At 40.2% G+C, this 22,788-nt stretch overlaps 1 protein-coding gene across 1 annotated transcript in view; it reads right to left on the reverse strand.

The window, feature by feature from the left end:
• Positions 1–236: 236 nt before the first annotated feature.
• The window catches only part of HSPD1 (heat shock protein family D (Hsp60) member 1), a 78,610-nt gene continuing 56,058 nt past the window's right edge, over positions 237–22,788 (reverse strand). The window contains exons 7-10 of the mRNA XM_075179976.1: positions 20,667–20,835; positions 20,143–20,242; positions 8,984–9,229; positions 237–460 (exon numbers count right to left, since the gene is read on the reverse strand). Coding sequence (XP_075036077.1) covers positions 272–460; positions 8,984–9,229; positions 20,143–20,242; positions 20,667–20,835 — 704 coding nt within the window. The 3' untranslated portion in view covers positions 237–271. The remainder of the gene's footprint in view (positions 461–8,983; positions 9,230–20,142; positions 20,243–20,666; positions 20,836–22,788) is intronic.

Consider the following 22,788-nt stretch of genomic DNA (forward strand, 5'->3'; position numbering starts at 1 on the left):
GGGAAACAGGAATCTAACCTTAAAAACATATAATATAAAAGGTATACTGTAAAATACATTATAAAACCTTTATATCCTCATAAAAAAGGGGGAAACGGTAGTTAGATGTTAATCATGTATAAATAGTACAGCTATCATATCCCGAAGCAAAAGTACAGCCCAACTATGTCGGAAACCTAGCTTATCAGTAATATACATGTCCTAAATCAAAATCAATCAAGATAAAAAAAATATATATATAATAAATTTGTATTTCTAATATGTAGTCCTTTTAAATCAACATACCAATTCTTTGATCTTCATTTGTTGGCGTTAAAGTGTCAAGCACTGGAATACAGCGTAATAATGCACAGCCACCTCCCAACACAATGCCTTCTTCAACAGCAGCACGTGTGGCGTTTAATGCATCAGTTACTCTGTCCTTCTTTTCATTCACTTCAACATCACTAGTTCCACCAACCTGAGGAAAGTTAGAGTTGTATTGATGGCCGAAATAGATGGTAGGAATGAATACATGGAAAATAAGATTTTTACTTACCGTAAAATCCATTTCTCTGACTCCATTTGGGGACACTGCAATACATTGGGGTATAGTAGGTTGGACTGGGAGTTTAGGCACTTATAAACTTGTTTGTTCTTTCCACTCCTCCCCTACTATGCACCTCCTCTCCAGCTCAGACCTCAGTTTTGTATAACCAAGCCAGGAAGAAAGGAGAAGCAATACAGAAAATAGCACCAAGAGCAGCACTACTTTCAGAACAAGGGAGGGTGCGCAGTGTCCCCCAATGGAGTCAGAGAAATGGATTTTATGGTGAGTAAAAATATTATTTTCTCTTTCCTACCATTGGGGGACACTGCGATACATTGGGGACATGCCCAAACTGCCTCTAAGGGAGGGAATGCTCTAGAACAATTGCACGCAACAACCTGCGGGCAAAGCTTGCATCAGCGGCTGTCAAGCCATGCAACCAAAAAAGTCTGTAGAAGATAGAGGCGTTGCCCTCCTGTACAACTGCTTTACCAAAGCACCTTGACCTGTCGTCCAAGAAACCCCAACCATCTTGGTGAGGTAGTTGTAAAGTCACCAGAACCGAATAAGGGAGTGCGAACCTTCGGCAGAATGGTGGAAGGGATGCAGTGGGCCCGAGACAGTGTGGAAACTGACTAGGGCCGCTACTGAGCATCCGAAAGGACGAAGACAACCTAGTCTCCCGGATAGAGACTCTGCCGTTAATTTGGCACAGAAGAGCACAAACCCCATCCAGCCGATGAAGAGCATAACACGCAACGGAAGGAGAATAACGGAATGCTTGACCCCGAGCTCCTGATTCAAGTATAATGCAGATTCTATTGTCTGAACCAATATTGGTTAGAGCGATGCACTTCTCGTCTGTACTGGAAGACAAGAATGTAGCTGTGCATTGCACATTACCGGCACTGGACCCCTGCGAACCGGGGCGATATCCAAGAGACCACCCCTACCCTGGGAAAAGCATATTTTCCCCAGGTCAATAAGTAAAAAGTGGCACAACCAAGTGTTCTGATCACCCGAACTAGATTTCAAGGCTTAACTTTAACTGGCAGAGAACCCCTGAAGAAAGGCTTGAAGATACCAAGATCCTGTAAACCGGTGCCGAAATATATGTAGAGCACTGGGAGCAGCACCTTGCGGGAAGGTAGGCGGATATCAGAGCTAGGTTGCGAAGAAAGCGACCTAGAGAGTTAGCCCTGAGAAGTGTGAAAACTCCAGGGCTCACACCAACACTTTACTGTTTCCAGACCTAGGAAAACTGTACTTCCAGCTCTATCCACGGTACTAAGCAGCTCCCTGCGAAGAACCTCTGGCCTTAAGATTAGTCTTCCAACGCAACATGTTAGTCCATACAAAGAGAGACAGAAGGAGGCCCTCGACCATTCAGTTCTGGCCACAGAGGTAGGCGGAAGGGAGGTGTCGCCACCAGCCGCCCATATCCGAGAACCATACCCTCGCAGGTAAATGAAGGGCCCCAGTATAGCTGGAAGCCGCACTGTGGTAGACAGTCCTTAGCTCCCGTGGATACCTGGAAAATGGGAACGACAGGTACACCAGACTGAAGCTTTAAGAAGCATCCTGGCATCAGAGAATTCTGCTTAATGGTATCTAGATTAAGAGTAGTAAGGGGGTGACCTGATGAATTAGATTGAATGCCCTGGGGCAAAATCTGAAGTGCCCCCAATACACCCCCAGGTGGGCAATGGACATTTCCGTAGAGAGACCATTTCTGTTGGTTAATTGCCTGCCTACTGAGGCTCTCGGCCTTCCACCCTTTACATGTGGGGATAATGGACACAAGTGTGGGAACCAGACACGTTGCACAGGCTACATAGTAACATAGTTGATGAGGTTGAAAAAAGACACCAGTCCATCAAGTTCAACCTATTTTGGATCTCCTGCGATCCTGCACTTATATTTGAAATTAATCCAGAATAGGCAACCGCCCATCTGTTTCAATTTTGAAAATCCCCCCAGACTCAATATTGCAATCCAATTTTACCCTATATCCACTACTATCCTTTATTTTGAATTAACGGTCGTATCCCTGGATACACCTTTCCGCTAAAAATGTGTCTAACCCTTTCTTAAACATATCTATTGAATCTGCCATCACAACCTTCCCTGGCAATGAATTCCATATCTTGACTGCCCTTACTGTAAAGAACCCCTTCCTTTGCTGGTTGTGAAATTTCCTCTCCTCTAACCTTAGGGGATGACCACGTGTCCTGTGTATGGTCCTTGGGGTAAAAAGTTCCCATGAAAGCTCTCTGTATTGACCCCTAATGTATTTGTACATAGTAATCATATCTCCCCTTAGACGCCTCTTTTCTAAAGTAAACATGCCTAAACTGGCTAACCTTTCCTCATAACTTAATGACTCCATACCCTTTATCAATTTTGTCGCCCTTCTCTGAACCCTTTCTAGTTCCAAATTATCTTTTTTATAGAGTGGTGCCCAGAACTGTACTGCATATTCAAGATGAGGTCTTACCAATGATTTATACAGTGGCAAAATTACACTGTCTTCCCTTGCATCTATGCCCCTTTTTATGCATGCCAATACTTTGTTTGCCCTTGCAGCTGCTGCTTGACATTGAGCACTATTGCTAAGTCTACTGTCTACGAGCACTCCCAAATCCTTTTCCATTATAGATTCTCCCAAATTAATTCCATTTAATTTTTAGATTGCGTTCTTGTTTTTGATCCCTGAATGCATAACCTTACATTTATCTGTGTTAAACCTCATATTCCATTTAGCCGCCCAATCCTCCAGTTTATTTAAGTCCCTCTGTAGAGAAGCTACATCTTGCTCTGATTTTATTACCTTACAGAGTTTAGTGTCATCTGTAAAAATAAAAACTTTACTCTCTAAACCATCACCAAGGTCATTAATATATTAAAAAGGAGTGGTCCCAGCACGGAACCTTGAGGTACTCCACTTAAGACCTTTGACCAATTAGAGAATGTTCCATTTATCACAACTCTCTGTTCCCTATTCTCTAACCAGTTTTCGATCCAAGTACAAATTTTGATTTCTAGACCCAGTTCCCTTATTTTGTAAACCAACCTCTTGTGTGGCACTGTATCAAAGGCCTTTGCAAAATCTAAGTAGACCACATCTACTGTCCTGCCCTGGTCTAAGTTCCCACTAACTTCCTCGTAGAAACTATTTAGATTAGTTTGACATGACCTATCCCTCACAAATCCATGTTGATTCCCACTAATAATTTTATTGCGTACCAAGTAATCCTGAATACTGTCCCTTAAAATACCTTCCAGTAGTTTCCCCACTATTGATGTCAGGCTTACAGGTCTATAATTCTCTGGTTGTGATCTCGTCCCCTTTTTAAACAACGGCACCACATCTGCTATTCGCCAATCCCTTGGTACTGAGCCTGATGAGATTGAATCTCTGAAAATTAAGAATAGCGGTCTAGCTATTTCCGAGTTTAACTCCATAAGGACCCTTGGGTGTATGCCATCTGGACCTGGAGCTTTATTTATCTTAATATTCTTCAGTCGCCTTTGGACTTCTTCCTCTGACAACCAAGTATTAAAAATGGAAATGAAACCATGCCATTAATTATGTATTACTCCTGCCATTTGTTCCTCTCTGGTAAATACTGAAGAAAAGAACGTTTTTAATAGCTCTGCTTTTTCCTTAGTATCATTTATCAATTCACCCATCTCACTTCTTAGGGGTCCTATATTATCTTTTTTAATCCTTTTGCCATTTATATACTTAAAAAACTTTTTGGGGTTTGTCTTACTTTCTTTTGCAACGTGCCTTTCATTTTCTAATTTAGCCAATCTAATTTCCTTTTTGCATGTTTTATTACATTTCTTGTACCTATGGAAGGACTCCTCTGACCCTTCAGACTTAAACAATTTAAATGCACGCTTTTTGCTTTGCATTTCTTCCCTTACCTTTTTATTTAGCCACATTGGTTTAGACTTAATTCTTTTACATTTATTTCCCATAGGAATGAACTTATACGTGTATGTTTCCAACAACATTTTAAAGACAGCCCACATTTCTTCCGTATTTTTTCCTTCAAAGGCTTTGTCCCAGTCTATGCTCTTTATAGACTCCTTTAGCATATTAAAATTTGCCTTTTTAAAGTTTAAAGTCCTAGTTGATCCCTTATACTGTTGTTTCTGGAAACTAATTTCAAATGAGACCATTATGATCACTGTTTCCCAAGTGCTCCTTTACTTGAATATTTGATATTACGTCTACATTGTTTGTTATTACTAGGTCCAGTATAGTCCGGTTCCTAGTTGGTTCCTCAACTAATTGGGACATGTAATGGTCTTTTAGCGTGCTCAGAAACCTATTTCCCCTAGCTGTACCGCAGGTCTCAGTACTCCAATCAATGTCCGGATAATTAAAATCCCCCATAATTAAAATTTGACGTAGTTGTGTAGCCTTTTCAATTTGCTGTAGAAGTTGGGCTTCCTCAATCGTACTAATATCTGGCGGTTTATAGCATATCCCTATCAGAAACTTCTCTGAACTTTTTCCTCCGCTGGATATTTCCACCCACAATGCCTCTATATTATCACCAATATTCTCGTATATAACTTCCTGAATACTTGGTTTTAATTCTGGCTTAATATAAAGACATACTCCTCCTCTATAACCTGGTTGTCTGTTCCACTGCTCTCGAGCCGTGAGTTCTACAGTGATACTCCAGAAATGCAACAGCCGTGGCATAACAAGCCCTATTGTTTAGGGGTTTACTGATTAGGACCTGATGGGCCTGGCGTCACCTCCTGTGAACCTTGAGCACCTGATTGAAATAACAGTCTTCTTGGTAGGACCCAAATGACCCTGGAACTCTAAGGATTCTAATAATTCGCCTCTAGGTAACAGACTAGAGTCTGTCTGAACAGGGTTCAGGACCTGGAGAATGATTGACCTCACTCCTGACTGTGTGGCTAACCACTGTAAGAGACTTCGACACGTAGGTTCGGACAGAGTGATAATCTGTGAGTCCAATAACCGGTGAAACAGGTTCATTCTGGGGAACCTCCCTCTAGGAATGCTGCGAAAGGAGTATGCATCCATTTGTACTCTGAACATTGGTCCCCTGTATCCTAAAAGCTTAATGCCACTGAGAAGAGAGAACCTGTTTCCGTGTCAGGGTATCATATTCCTGCTCTTAAGTGAGGGGCCCTTTCCTGTGGTAGGGAGACCCTGTGGGACCCAGTCTAGAAGCTGATGTCTAATACACGTATCTGCTGTGGCAATTGGGTGGGGAAGTATGTAGTCTCTGCACCCTGACGCGTGCCTCCCGGAACCAGATGAAGATCTGTGCGAGAAAGAGATGACGGAGCCCTTGGAAAGTGTTTTCCCAGAGAGGGTACTATAGGGACTCACCGGGTGCAGCGTAGCCCTGCCCTGACTGCCCTAACATCGAAACCTCACGAGGTGCAATGCGCGGAATGAAAAAGGCATGATCTTGAGCTGGAACTGAACTTACTGTCCCGCCCAAGCGAAAGACACCGGTGCCTCCTTCTGAAATGGTACATGCAAGAATACCTACATGATGTATACGGAGGCCAGGAACGCTTTTGTTCACTGCCTGCAATGACTATCAGCCCCTGACGTGCCTAGTGGAGCCGACGGGAAGAGATGTACTCTTACTCTCAGAGGCACCCTTTTTTGCTACCCTGTAACTCTGCCAAAGTTAGCAGCACCGTTCTGTGAACGTCCTTCAGTATACCTCTGGCTAAGTACTCTACCCATGGCTGAATGGCCTATTTTACAACCCAGCTATGACCCTGTAGGGTGTAAAACAGGCTGGCAGCTGGTAGTTAAGTTGAGTGGAAGCTATGTTACACTTTCAGAACGATAAAAACCTACCATGGGCGACAGCCCTGCACAGGGATAGTGGAATAAGTGAATACACGAGTCACAAGGGTTGTTAATTCCACGGGTTTCTTTCTATCTTCCAGGTAAGGAAAATTATAAGAAATTGTGCCCTGTGTAGTAATTGTTTAATTGGCTCTTAGCCCAATGGTCAGACACTGTGCCCAGCCTTTGGGGCGGTGTGGATGTGACAGCAAAGTCAAGTTCCGCAAGGGTTAAAGTGTGTGATGCTTAAGCCGAGAATATACATCCTGAGAATGGATGTTGCATTTCAGAGTTAATGTTTCTCGTCTGTAAATTCAGATCTAACCAGCCAATGTCTGTTGAGGAATGCACACCCTGGAAATCAAAATAATGCTTACCCCTGTTAGATGGTGAGCAATAGTGTCCCTGTCTGGGTGGAATCAGATCAGGACCCCAACATAGCTCTTCTGTCTGGGAAGGAGTGCTTGCGACAGATATGATCTGTGTGAATTGAGTGTGCGTAGAAGCATGAGACAAGGGGTGGTTCACGTACCTTTTCAGACCCTACCACCACCTTAGGGCGTTAGACCATTAATGCCGTTCGTGATTTTTGCCTGGACTGGCTTATCCAGAGTTGGCGTCTCCGAAGTGGAAGCACCTCGTTCACGGGCCTTAGTATCGCAAGCTTCCCAGAGAGCATCCGGGCTAAACTGTTGAAAATATAACAATATATTTGGCACAGATATCATGCAGTTTAGCCGTACCAGCGAGTCAGTCTGAAACATAAGACAATGGTAGGTAAAGAGTCACAGAATAATGGTAAATATATATGATGCAGTGCAGACGAACCTGAGTGTGGCTTACTGCTAAAAGTGCCCCTTTTAGCCATAATACTCTGGTAAGGCAGGAGTTACAGAATAACTCTGTTATTTATCCTCTGGGCACATATATTATATAATCCTTCGCAGGCTTTAGCATTATATGCTGCACAGAGGGCATCCGGGCTAAGCTGTTGAAAAGGCAATATAAAGATATATCCTGCACAGACATAATGCAGCTTAGACGTACCAGCGAGTGCGTATGAGCCATAAGCCAATGGTAGGCAAAGTGACACAAATTAAAGGTGAACCTCGTCATTGATGTACATTAATTATGGCAGTACAGACGGTACTTCTGGAGGTGCCATTCCAGACATAATACAATGGTATGATACGTGCTACCGAATGCATCTGTATGTTATTATACACACCTCGTAATATGAACATACCAGCTGGTTTGCCATCATGGATAATAGTAGGGCATAAATAGTTGTCCCCTTTATACGTGTATATGATATATACCTATATTATATGCATATAAACAGGCCATATAAAGATCATCTTGGCTTCTCAGGGTATTATAGGCCCTGTATATTATAGTACAGACATACCAGAGTATGTCTATTTTTGGAGGCTCTTTATGCAGACATATTATGCAGTATAAAGGCACAAAGTCACAATACCCAGCACTTTATATCTATTAGATGCTCTCTATGGCATAGGAAATAACCAAGACTATATACTAGGTAATTCCTAAGTATAAGGCACCAAGTCCCCAGACTCTGAAGCAGTTCTAGTATATGTGCAGATAGCGACTGAACTGTGTAACCTTATTTCAAGACCTAAACAGGTAAAACAATACAGAGGTACCTGTAGATCAGAGGCAGGGCGACTGTAGCGTGCATCACGATGTACTGTTTACACAGAATCCAGGAATGGCCGCGGTCCGCGCCAGGACGCTGAAAGTGGGAGGGAGGAGGAGGAAGTTCCATGCTCCATCCATGCTCGATCCGTCCTCCAAGATGGCAGCCTCCATGCCCCGCCGAACCGCACATACAAAGTATGGCTGTCGGCTCTTAGAATGCACCTTCCGCTTTGTTGTGGTGCCCAGGCTGCGGGGAGCATTTGCGAGCAAATCGCCTCCTCTTAGAGTGCGATTGCTTCGCTGTCCCCTCCGCTCGTTGTCTAGGGGAAGGAGGGGAGGGACTTGCCGGCATGTCCGTCGGGCCGTGGAGGAAAGGCTATTGTAGCTTCACTCCTGCCCGTAGTATAGATTTCACCCTCGGCCGTCTATATGGCCGTCCTGCAGTGCTGGCTGTCCCATAAAAGCTGCCTGTATGGCAGACTTACATTCTATGGGGCCAACTGCTCCTCTCTAGGGGAGGGCTGCCGGCAAAGGTGCTAGGCAAGTGAGCCAGGGTGCTGCTTACCTAGCGCAGGGACCAGGGTGAAGGAAGCCGACAGCCCCTACGCAGCACTTGAAAGGAAATAAAATCAAAACATGTAAAAACCTAAAACTAGACTAAGTATAGGCAGGAGCCTATACCAACGTGACCTAACTTCTATGCACTTACAAACAACTGAGGTCTCAGCTGGAGAGGAGGGGCATAGTAGGGGAGGAGTGGAAAGAACAAACAAGTTTATAAGTGCCTAAACTCCCAGTCCAACCTACTATACCCCAATGTATCGCAGTGTCCCCCAATGGTAGGAAAGAGAAAGAACAAGTTTTTATATTTTGATAAAACAAAGTAGGCACACAATATTTAAGTCACTATGGTAAAAAATAACTACCTTTATTACAGCAACACCATCAGAAAGCTTAGCCAGTCTCTCATTAAATTTTTCTCTCTCATATTCGCTATTTGTAGACTCAAGTTGCTCATGGATTTCTTGAATTCGCTTTTCTATTTGTGCTTTGTCTCCCTTTCCTTTCAATAACATAGTGTCATCTTTAGTTACAATAACTTCTCCCACTTTTCCAAAGTCATGAGGTTGAATGTCTTCTATATTCAAGCTTAATCCCTCTTCTCCAAAAACCTAAAAGGTGAAGATATTATAGAATATAAACAATAGTACAATGATTATCCACTATTTAATCTATGACTTTTTTAATATTATAATATATTAAAGCAAACTTAAACAAAAAAACACATCCTAAAACGCATTCCACAGTTTCTCCTTGTTTAGACTACTAGGTTATGTAAAAGGTATATTATTTAAAGCACCCTTCAAGAGTTCAGACGGGACCAGTGACCCAATTTGATGGATGGCTATGTTGATAATATAATGGTAAATCGTCCAGTGAATTAACATTTAAAATTGTAATCCATTAAAGTTCAATTGAATTTACCATTTATGTAAGGTGATCTCTTGCCTTTGTTTTATTAAAATCACTGTTCACTGGACTTTCATTTGCTGGCTTTGTGTGTTGACAGGCAATTTCTGCACCGCTCCTGATTTTTGGTTGTACAATACTATTACTTCAATCTTATAACCAAAAATATGTTAAAAATTGACCTAGTAATTATGATAGTGCATGTCCCAAAATAGTTTTTATGTATTATTTTCTACATACACCAACCTCTTGAACAAAAGAATTCCCTTAACCGTTCATTCACTAGACACTTCATCCTACCATAGCATAGTCCAGTCTATAGAGGCAGAATTCCTGTAGTGCTAACTTGTTTTTAACATGTCAATTACCAACACAAAGGCAGTCTGGGGTTAAGTAGGTGCATTTGGCAGAAATTTCAGTGACCATGATGGCTCATAACCCTGATGTTTCAAGAGCAATGGTGTATAAAGGTGATAACATAAAATCATAAACAGAAAAAGTCATCATTAGCGAAGTGTAAAGAATAAAAAAAAAATTCTAAAAAATCAGTATAAGCATATACTCCACAATCTTTATATCCATTCACCTAACTAACCCAGCCAAGCAATCTCTTCTAAGCAGGTAGTGAATTCGTTTAGAGCAATAAGGGCAGCACTTCGTAACTTTTAGATTTGATACACAAAAAGTACAATGCTTACAAGTAATAAAAAACAATAAATTGACACATAAAAAATTGCATAACAGTTATAAAAACAAATGGGATGGAAGTACAGAGCATAAACTTGCATATAATAATTTGTAAGCCTGGGGCAGGCAGAAGAGATGGACAGTGCTTAAATTAGTTGAACCCCAAGAGCTGACAATTTCTTGTAATGGATCTCAACTTTTCAAAAATTCTTTTACACCCTTCCCAACCTCCAGAGGGATGCGGTCTGCGACACTGGTAACAACCACAAATTGCATGTTCCCCAATTTAATTCCCAATTCTACTATGTGACCTAACTTTCCTGTGGAGTGTCAAAGACTCATTTATTAATAAATTCCATATAACTTTACGAATTTATAGATACAAACAGCATAGAACCAGTGTATCAGTTGAGCTAAAACAGATTTCCTCACCTTCTCTCCCTGACAGACAACTTTATTTGATGTATGGGCTTCACTTCATCATGTTATTTATGAACATGTGGTGCGATCACTAATTATATTGATTTTAAGTGGCATTTTTTAAAATTTAATTATTTGTCTATATACAATATTGCAAGCAATGTTCACACAGCTCATGTCTCTTCGTGTGAGACTCCTGCTGGGAATGGCTTCCTTCCATCTGTCCCATATCTCTTTAGGTGTCAAAAAAACTCTTCTATGTTAGGATGTAACTTGCCCCAGGTCTTAAAAGCTGTTCAGCTTCCCCTAAAGGTGATGCGGTTATCTTATAACACAGAGGTGGCTAGGGTCACCAAGTAAACACACACACCAGAACATCTGGCTTCACATTTTACACCTTAGTAGCTCAAAATATCAATGGATTAATTTGATATACAATATTTGCACTGCAGTTATGATTATTATTATTATTAATTTTTATTTATAGGGCGCCACAAAGTATCCGTAGCGCCGTACAGGGACAAACAATGGCACAGTACAAGGTAAAACAGCACAGTACAAGTAACAGTAAGCACTATAACTCTGGGGTCTCAGGCACAGCATGAAAGAGAGGGAGGGAGAAGAAAAGTGAGTATAGGCTGGTAACTATGGCCCAAGAGGGTGGGCACGGATGACAGGTTGAGAGTCACTCTGGGGAGCGGAGAGAAGCGAGAGGAGACAGAGGGCAGAGGGACCGAGAGGAGGTGTGCAGAGTAGCTGGAGAGCGCAGTTAAAAGTGATGGAAAGGTAGGAGAGCCCTGCTCAAAAGGAGCGAACAATCTAAAGGGAGGGGAAGACAGACAGACACATGGATGAGACGGAGAGACGGGAGAAACGGAGACGGAGTCGAGGAAGGGGGAGAAGGGAAGAAGGGATGAGAAAGAAAGGGTAGCCGACCGGTGGGAGTTTAGACATGAGACTGGAAGGCTTTAAGGAAAAGGTGGGTTTTTAATGTTCGTTTGAAAGAGGTCAGATTAGGGAAAGTTCTGATGGAGCGGGGGAGCTTGTTCCAATGGAGGGGTGCGGCGCGGGAGAAGTCTTGGATACGTGCGTGAGAGGAGGTAATCAGAGGGGAAGAGAGGCGACGATGATTAGGACTTATTACCCACAATTATGTTATTGATTAATCCTTATAACTAAGTGGCATATGTTCACTATACCTTCTCTTTGACATTTAATAGATTAATGCAGTGGTTCCCAAACTGTGCCGCAGCGCACTCACAGGGGTGCCACGGCCAGAGCCGGAGGTAAGCAAGACGTGAGACTACTTTGTAATTATTTTGGCTTGGCGGTGCCTTGAAAAAATTATGTTGACCATAAGTGTGTTTCAAACTGGGAAAGTTTAGGATTCACTAGATTACTGGTGAAGATGGCACCTCCCCTATGATGAAATAAATGTAAAGTGGGACAAGACAAACAATAAATTGTCCAGTGTGGTGGATTATATTGAGGTAAAGGAAGGGTGCCTTCCAAAATGACAATTCCGCTATCTAAAAAAAAAAAAAGACAAATTTATCCAAACAAACTGTACCTCGTTTCTCACACTAATAAAGGATGAGTTACTAGTTTTTTTTATTTCTTTAGAAGTCTAGCGGATTTCATGCTTTAATGGGTCAAAGCTAATTTAGCAGCATGAGTGGAACCTACACAAAATTAGGCAGGTGGTTTAAGTGTTGACTTTAATTTTTCTTTGCGGTCCTTCTATACATAGCTATCCTGAGTGTCTGGGAGAACAAAACCATGGCTACTCAAGATTTATTTACCGATCCTGAGGAATGAGAAGCTTTTCTTATTTATTGGGTCTCTTAGTGGACCTCTGTCTAAAAATACGATCGCAGTTTTAGCCAAAAGAGAGGATAGGGCAGGACCAACCACTTAGTGGTTTCAGCTTCATGAAAGGGATAGATTCTATCCACTCTCTTAAAATTGGAACGCCAGGTGTATTATATATTTGTGCTGCTTAAAAAGCCGCAATGTAAGATAGCTAGGTCTACCATATCATATTCCCATATACTTAATGTCTTATAAGTACATCTACAATTTCAGGGTTCAACGTCCTGGGCTCCTCGTCTTCACCATCAGTCTATCCGAAATGAATCCAGAGAGCAACATGAAGAAAGCTCTTACATACTACCCAAACCTTCACACATCCGAGACCTGGGGGTAAATGTATAAACCTCCGGATTCTTCAACTCCGGCGTCTTCAGCGCTTAAATTTAAAGCAACGCTGCCTTGTAAAAGGAAACTTGCCTTTACAAGGCAGCGCCGCTTTAAATTTAAGCGCTGAAGACTGCGAACTCGCCGGAGTTGAAGAATCCGGAGGTTCATACATTTACCCCCAGGTCCATTTAATCCCTTAACATGTTGTGATACACAATATTAAATCATCCATCTAATTAACTCCTTATTTTGTTCCAGGGATTGCACTGAAGATTCTATATGAGGAATACAATCTACACATAAAGCCTCTATTACAAACAGGTAAATAATTATTGCATGCTACACAAATGCAATTGTCTTGCAGGCCTTTTTCCCCCTCACAGACTCAGAATAGTTTTCTTATCCTCATTTCTCTTTACTTTTTCAAACTTAGCAAACAAGACACCCATAGCTATGGGCCTACCTACAATAGGTGTATTTTGACTTTTCATGGCTAGTTCCAGATACATGACGCAGGCTGCGTACAAAGACAGCAAAGCAAGCTGCAACCAAGATCGCCAATCTCCATGCAAGTTATTGACCCATACGCAATGCTCTCCGCTCAGAAAACATTACCTGATGAGGAGGTGGTTGCGCTCTTATTTTTTTATTTTCTCTGTTTAGATAGCAACAGCTTTACCTGCAGTTATTAATGGTAGCAAAGAATGGCCCACAAAGCCAGCCCTGTGACTGTAGGCATGCCCATAGGGAACAACAAAATGACCCTCCAGTTCCTTACAGGAAATCAGACTTAACAAAACCAAAAAACCCCCATATAATTTACTAATCCCACACCTGCCTTACTCAACTGAGGGGGCAGGGGGGCACAGCAGACACTGAAGGTGGAGTCCCACTATATACTTTCCAAGAGTGTCTACTCAGCTGATCAAGGATTAACCCACATGCTGGGGCTGCCAATGGAGTAACATAGCTGCTGAGATAGAGGGGAAAAAGCAACCGCCAGTCTGATTCAATTGGAGGAAAGGGGGGGGGGGGGGGGGGGCGGGGATAAATCGCTTCTGATCTAATGTTTGAGTCCTATCTCTCTGGATTCACGATTGTCCTTTATTTTAATTAACAGTCGTAAACCTGGATAACCTTTTCTGCTTAAAATTTGTCTAACCCCTTCTTAAAAATATCAATTGAATCTGCTATCACAACCTTTCCGGACAGTAAATTCCATATCTTGACTGCCCTTACTGCAAAGAACTCCATCCTTTGCTGGTTGTGAAACTTTCTCTTCACTAACCTTAGGGGGTGACCGCGTGTCCTGTGTATAGTCCTTGGGGTAAAAAGTTCCCATGAAAGTTCTGTATTCCACCACCTTAACTCTGCTCTCCAGCTCCTTGTCTCCTCCGTGAGGTCCTCCGGCCCCTATCTCTACCCCGCTGGGGGCGCTCACCTCTATTCTAGCTGTTCATTGAGCTTCTGAGTTACTGTGATTTCTGTTAACTGTACTGTGCTGTCTCACCCTGTATCGTGTTTCTGTCTGTCCCTGTACGGCGCTACGGATACCTAGTGGCGCCCTATAAATAAAAATTATTAATAATAATAATAATAATAATATATTGACCCTTAATGTATTTGTACATAGTAATATCGCCTCTTGGATGACCATTTTCTATAGTAAACATGCCTAAACTGGATAACCATCTCTCATAACTTAATGACCCATACCCTTTATCAATTGTCACCCTTCTCTGAACACTATTATTAAAAAAAAAAAAATAATAAAAATAAAAAAAATGACATTTTGGAACTAAAGTGGTGAACAGAACTGAGGTCTTACTAACAATTTATATAGTGGCAGAATTACACTGACTTCCCTTGCATCGTTGCCCCTTTTTATGCATGCCAATACTTTATTGCCCTTGCTGCTTGCCATTGAGCACTACTGTCAAGTCTACTGTCTACAAGAACTCCCAAATCCTTTTCCATTTTAGATTCTCCTAAATTAATTCCATTTAATTTATAGATTGCGTTCTTGTTTTTGATCCCTGAATGCATAACCTTACATTTATCTGTGTTAAACCTCATATTCCATTTAGCCGCCCAATCCTCCAGTTTATTTAAGTCCCTCTGTACAGAAGCTACATCTTGCTCTGATTTTATTACCTTACAGAGTTTAGTGTCATCTGCAAAAATAGAGACTTTACTCTCTAAACCATCACCAAGGTCATTAATATATTAAAAAGGAGTGGCCCCAGCACAGAACTTTGAGGTACTCCACTTAAGACTTTTGACCAATTAGAAAATGTTCCATTTATCACAACTTTCTGTTCCCTATTCTCTAACCAGTTTTCGATCCAAGTACAAATGTTTCATAGACCCAGTTCCCTTATTTTGTAAGCCTCTTGTGTGGCACTGTATCAAAGGCCTTTGCAAAATCAAAGTAGACCACATCTACTGTACCACGACAGTCTAAGCTTCCACTAACTTCTTCTTAGAAACAAATTAAATTAGATTGCCATGCCCTATCCCTCACAAATCCATGCGGATTCCCACTAATAATCTTATGGTGCACCAAGTAATCCTGAATACTATCCCTTAATACACCTTCCAGTAGTTTTCCTACTATTGATGTCAGGCTTACAGGTCTATAATTCCCTGGTTGCGATCTCATTCCCTTTTTAAACCTCAGCACCACATCTGCTATTCGCCAATCCCTCAGTAATGAGCCAGATAAAATTGAATCTATGAAAATGAAGAACAGCGGGCTAGCTATTTCTGAGTGTAGCTCCATAAGAACACTTGGGACTCTGGACTTGGAGCTTTATTTATCTTATTTTTTTTTCAGTCACCTTTGGACTTTTTCCTTTGTCAGCCAAGCATTAATGGAATTAATAAACAAATAAATAATGGGCGCTCAAAGAACATAAACCATACAATTATTTGCTAATTACCTGCAGCTCCCACCTGGCAATCTGCTGAAATTACCAACGAGTAAACAAATATAGATAAAGTGGGGAAGCGTTGGTAAAGCAATTTATTACATAAAAAGTTTAATCGGTTAAAACACATGTTGTATCAAACAATAAAATATTGACCTACATCAACAATATATATTACAAATAAAGTTATTATAAAATATCCCTTTGAATATCAATCCGGATTGACCATACAATAATGCATGAATTGTGCATTTAATTATCACCAGCTAATAATGAATCGTGTGATTGCATATGAAAGGAAAAACCACAGTGGTTTAGAATGTGGAGCTGTTATTTAGTGGAATCCCAATTGCTCCAAATAATCCACCTTTTTTAATGTCTTATATACTCCTTGAGGATTATGCACTTGATGTATATACTCTGGTATAAGTTCAAAAATTATTTGCATAACATATTTTATATAGATGGTCCTATCTCCTTGCGGACTTGAGAATGGTGCTGTATATACATAATGTCCTTCCAAGATAACTCGGATGGTTGTAAGAAATAAATTAGGACGTCAGATCGACATCCAACAATTGGGCCAGACTGCACTTGGCTTTCTGCGAGATATTAGGCAGCGTCCGAAGTTTGGTTCACCAGGTATCCACAGCGTTCTCAGCACTCCTAGCTCGTCAGCTCTCACTACAGTCCATAGAATTGATACTCGGGATTCCGGAATAAATCACCTGACGTGTTTCATCAGAGGTTAGTAATGCAATCAGAGCACTGACTCCTTTAAATGGCATGTCCATTAATATTCATCCAATCGGGAGTTTGATCGCCACCCTTAGAGCCAATCAAGCGGGGCTATGGTTAACTGATCAGCATATTCGCTGCTCATTCGCTAATCTTAGACCATTCAATAATAAATAACACCGCAATAACTATTTGCAATCTAGTTTTTCCTCATTATATCATTATGTTAATCTCATTGATCTTGATAGAATCGTACAGAGATTCAGATGACTTATTATTCAGTTTCATTATTATTTTCATTTAAATACATAATCATTCTCGATCTAAATCATAAATACATACAGATTTGGGTTATAGATATAGCCCAGGTTATGAATAGGAGTCGCTCTCAAACTAGGTCATACACATAAAAAGTATTATAAAGATTTAATATATCGAATGGAAAGACACTCTACACACAGATATATCTCTTGCTGATCCTTGTAGTAGTTTCAAAATAATTATAACATAACTCCCATACTAATTTCAGACAATGCCAATTATAATATTATATATTGTTTTCAATTTGTGATGCATGACAGAATGTATACTAATATAAGACTTAATGACTTCCAACCAACAGGGTAAAGAACAATTACAATACCCATTAAGATACCACATATATAAAGAATTCTTTCTTTTTTGGTCCATATTATATTATTTAGCTCCAAGCTATCATTCAGACCATGCTTCACGTTTGCATAATTTCCCAAATCTATCCCCTCCTCTTTTGGTGTTTTCAATCTGCTCAATAGCTTTGATTCGGACATATTTCAAATCACCAATCTTACATTTGTTGATATGTTCAGATAACGTATGTGTTTTTACGTTCTTGGTAATGTTTCGTCTATGTTCCAAGAAACGCAAACACATTGATCAAATCGTACGTCCTATATGCTGCATACCACACTTGCAGTCTATAAGATATATAACATAATCAGACCTGCAGTTCAAAAGTTTCTTAATAGGAAATGTTTCATTAGACACAAAATATGTAAAATCATTAGCTCCATGGTCTACTGAGACACATGTTAAGCAGCGTTTTCTCCCACATCTATAGAAACCTGGTTATCTGTTAAGCCAATTAAGAGGACTATTCAATGTCCGATTTTTCTCCATAGGGACTTGATTACTAACTTTTATCAATGCAGTATTTCTCTAGACCTTAAGAGATGACTCGGTACGAATCTATCTCTAAGATTACTGTGTCAGTCATCCATTCAACAAGGGTATCCGTGTCCACTATTAGAAAGGGCTGAAAAAGAGATGGAACAGATGGATAGGAATCTATTATTGACCCAGAAAAAAGAATCCTTTGAGGCGTCTCAGGATAGGTCGTTAATATTTGTGACTCAATATAATAACTCAGCACAAGATATAAGAAGGATCATTGCTAAGAATTAAAATATTCTAGAAATGGATGACTTAGTTGGTACCCAAATTAATAAAGGGAGAAATATTGTCTTTAGGAAGGCACGTAATCTTAGAGATAGATTAGCACTTTTGAACTGCAGGTCTGATTATGTTATATATCTTATAGACTGCAAGTGTGGTATGCAGTATATAGGACGTACGATTAGATCAATGTATTTGCGTTTCTTGGAACATAGACGAAAAAATTACCAAGAACATAAAAACACATACGTTATCTGAACATAACAAATGTAAGATTGGTGATTTGAAATATGTCAGAATCAAAGCTATTGAGCAGATTGAAAACACCAAAAGAGGAGGGGATAGATTTGGGAAATTATGCAAACGTGAAGCTTTTTGGATATTTAAATTAAGAACACTATCGCCTCATGGTCTGAATGATAGCTTGGAGCTAAATAATAAATAAAGAATTCTTTCTTTTTTGGTCCATATTATATGTGGTATCTTAATGGGTATTGTAATTGTTCTTTACCCTGTTGGTTGGAAGACATTAAGTCTTATATTAGTATACATTCTGTCATGCATCACAAATTGAAAACAATATATAATATTATAAATGGCATTGTCTGAAATTAGTATGCTCCCAAATTATTTTGAAACTACTACAAGGATCAGCAAGAGCTATATCTGTGTGTAGAGTGTCTTTCCATTCGATATATTAAATCTTTATAATGATTTTTATGTGTATGACCTAGTTTGAGAGAGACTCCTATTCATAACCTGGGCTATATCTATAACCCAAATCTGTATGTATTTATGATCTAGATTGAGAATGATTATGTATTTAAATGAAAATAATAATGAAACTAAATAATAAGTCATCTGAATCTCTGTAGGATTCTATCAAGATCAATGAGATTAACAATGATATAATGAGGAAAAACTAGATTGCAAATAGTTATTGCGGTGTTATTTATTATTGAATGGTCTAAGATTAGCGAATGTATTTAGGATCGATATTCTGCCTAGTAACAGCGTGGGGCTAAATTATATGATTGGAGGACTGTTTTCCAAATTCCGATTGGACAGAGTTTGAGAAGTGGATTTGAAGATACTGAATGGATAGGTATTATCTTCTCTATACATAATCTCCACAGAACCCGCTGAGAGTAATAAGCGGCTTTACAAAGCGGGATGATACCTTATCTGCTATCTCTACTCTATATCAATTACCTAGCTGCAACGAGCAGCGAATATGCTGATCAGTTAACCATAGCCCATAGAAGGACATTATGTATATACAGCACCATTCTCAAGTCCGCAAGGAGATAGGACCATCTATATAACATATGTTATGCAAATAATTTTTGCACTTATACCAGAGTGTATACATCAAGTGCATAATCCTCAAGGAGTATATAACACATTAAAAAAGGTGAATTATTTGGAGCAATTGGGATCCCACTAAATAACAGCTCCACATTCTAAACCAATGTGGTTTTCCTTTCATATGCAATCACACGATTCATTATTAGCTGGTGATAATTAAATGCACAATTCATGCATTATTGTATGGTCAATCCGGATTGATATTCAAAGGGATATGTTATAATATTTTTATATGTAATATATATTGTTTATGTAGGTCAATATTTTATTGTTTGATACAACATTGTTTAACCGATTAAACTTTTTATGTAATAAATTGCTTTACCAGCGCTTCCCCACTTTATCTAAATTAATAGAATTGTTACATTTCTATTTTTATGTCTGAGGGGGATTTTTCTAAACCATTTGTCCACTTGTTTTTTTAAAATATTGGTCTAATTTATCATTTGCATCGTTAAAATATATTGTAATAAAAAAGGTTGTTTAATCCGCACTCAAAAAAAAATTGTAAAACTGCTTCCTTAAAAATATAATTTAGCCAGTTAAAACAGGTACAGCTACTAATCTAAATTCACTAAGCCAATTTCTTCATTAAACTGGTAGGTCTCCCAAATAACCTACAGTTGAAAGCAGTTTGTGTACTTTTCAATAAAATTTAATACAGATGTTTGATTTTATTTTTTTTCTGCCTGTTGGACACATTTTATTTCCTTTTTTTTTTTAAGGAATAATTTAAATTATTCCATACTAGGTTCATGCCTGGGGCTTACTTGCTAAATTGGTGTTTTTCAGAAAGTGGATGACCCATTTATGGACACCCAAATTAGGCATTTACTTACTGCTCCACCGGAAGCAATGGCCATATCCTTCAGCTGATTCTTTCTATTATCACCAAAACCTGGGGCTTTTACAGCAACCACTTGAAGACCAACTTTAAGCCTAAAATAGAAAACAATTAGAAGTTTGGTCAGTCACGACCTCTTTGAAAGGGCTAAAATCCAATTCAGTATTTTACTACTTCCAGGTTAATACATTAAAGATTGCAGCTTCTATTAAACATTTGAAATATATTAAATATAAATACACTCAATAAAGGTATTGGCCGCTTTAAATACCATTGCATGTTTATACCCCAGCCACACAATTTAATCTGTTCTGGCCTCTATTACAAAAAGATAATTTAAAATACTAGCTAGTTAATTCTGCAGCTCCCAGAGCATTCAAACACAAATTGCATGATTCAGCTTTTGTGGAACAAACTCTTCATCTTATCAATATTATTTGCTACAAGTTAAAAAGGTATATAAAATATGCATCACAAGTTGTAATACCCTACTCTTAACAGACTGGAATATCTATTTACCTGTTTAAAACTAAAGTACTCAGAGCCTCCCCATCAACATCTTCAGCTATTATTACCAAGGGTTTGCGGTGAGCATTAGCAATCTCAAGAGCAGGTACTATAGATTGAACATTGGAGATTTTCTTTTCACTGAGTAGAAGGTAAGCATCCTGGAATTCACATTTTTGACCTAAGAGCAAGGAGAAAAACCAAAATAGTAATCTTTTTTCCTATCCAGATCTCATCAGCAGGGTAAGGCTTTGCATTATGCCAATCGTCCCCTGCACCAGATATCAATCTCTTAAAGAAAAACTTTCACAAATTACATTATCTGCTAGGTCTACAGTGCAGAGTAGTCTGAGCCAATATAAATCTATGGCAAACTATCTGCTTGGTAGAAGGTCTTCTGTTCGGAGAGCTGTGCTTCGATGACAGAGCTTGGAGCCAGTGTAACGTAATCAGCGCACACCGATAGCAGCATAGTATAGCATAGTAATTGGCAGGATCTTTGTGATCTTCACGCCTCAGGTTGTCTGGTTTAATAAAAGTCAACTCCCTTCTTTAGGCAAGGGTCATCTCTGTATGATACCTAGCCAACACACATCTGTAACCTGCTATAAGTACGGTGCAAGAACGTATATCCTACTCAACCAACCCTCTGTTTGCCTCGTCTCACAGTGACCAGTACTCAAACAATATTTACTAAAAGAGGTACTCACCATTTTTTTTTTTATTCATCTAAAAATCACACAACCTTTTTATGGTAAAATAAAATATACACTTTACTAATAACCATGGTCCAGCAATGATAGCTATTGCCAAAAGTTGTGTGTGGCTCCTGACTCCGTGCGTCTGAGCTCTCCTCCCACCAGTAAATGATTACAGTCATGTTCAAAAGTTTTGAGAATGACAAATATTTTTCACAAAATATTTTTCACAAAGTCTGCTGCCTCACTTTTTATGATGCCAATTTGCATATACTCCTGAAGGTCATGAAGAGTGATAAGATTAAGTGCAATTAATTTCAAAGTCTCTCTTTGCCATGACAATGAACTTTATCCTAAAAACAACATTTCCACTGCATTTCAACCCTGCAACAAAAGGATCAGCTGACATCAGGTCAGTGATTCTCTCGTTAACACAGGTGAGAGTGTTGACAAGGCCAAGGCTAAAGAGATCACTGTAATGCTGTTTGAGTTAGAATCAGGGGCGGAATGGCCATCTGGCACTTCTGGCAAATGCCAGAAGGGCCGTAGCTAGATGGGCCAGCCAACACTTCCCCCTGCTTTCTGATGGCTGGCTCCTCCCCAGGAACCAGCTACCTCCGTTGCGCTGGATCACTCTGCACTGTGCCCTGTAATGTGGACACAGTCTGCAGATTTTTATTTTTCTCAATGAGGAAGGAAATCGCGCGGGGGGGCCGCGATTTTCGGGGGGTGGAGGGTCGCGGGAGGTGCCGCGATTTTCGGGGGTGGAGGGTGCCGCGATTTTAGCAAGGGGGGGGGGGGGGGGAGTTGTCAGGAGTGTGAGAGAGCCATGGTGGAATGAGTGCAGGAAGAGGACAGAGCCAGGGGCAAAAGGGGTGCTGGAAGTGGGGTGAGAGCCAGGGGGAAAAGAGGGTGCTGGAAGTAGAGTGAGAGAGCCAGGGGGAAAAGGGGTGCTGGAAGTGGGGTGAGAGAGCCAGGGTGAAAAGGGGGTGCTGGAAGAGGGGTGAGAGCCGGGGGAAAAGGGGGTGCTGGAAGAGGGGTGAAAACTCAAGCCTTCATACTCCATTCAGGTATATTTTCTATACCCCCACTTCTAAATTTCCACTTCGACCACTGCCCTCGGCCCCTGCTCCCGACTGGCTGTGTGAGCTGACAGCTGCTGATCCCTCCTCGCCCAGCGCGCCCAGTAGGAGAACAGGACACAGGATGCCATAATCAGGTAAGTTTATATATTTTCTCGTGTCCAATGTGTTTTTCACCATCCTTTCTTGAACTGCGGGCACTACTGTGTATCCAATGATGTTTAAAACACTATGTATTGCTCATTATTGCGCTGTAATGTTTCTTGCATATTTATCTGTACAGAGATTTTTAATTAAGAGGAAAAAACGCTGCTTGTCATACATTTTATCTGTGATTGTGTCAATATATCTATT

Source organism: Mixophyes fleayi, chromosome 7 (genome assembly GCF_038048845.1).
Source record: "Mixophyes fleayi isolate aMixFle1 chromosome 7, aMixFle1.hap1, whole genome shotgun sequence".
Taxonomy (NCBI): Eukaryota; Metazoa; Chordata; class Amphibia; order Anura; family Limnodynastidae; genus Mixophyes; species Mixophyes fleayi.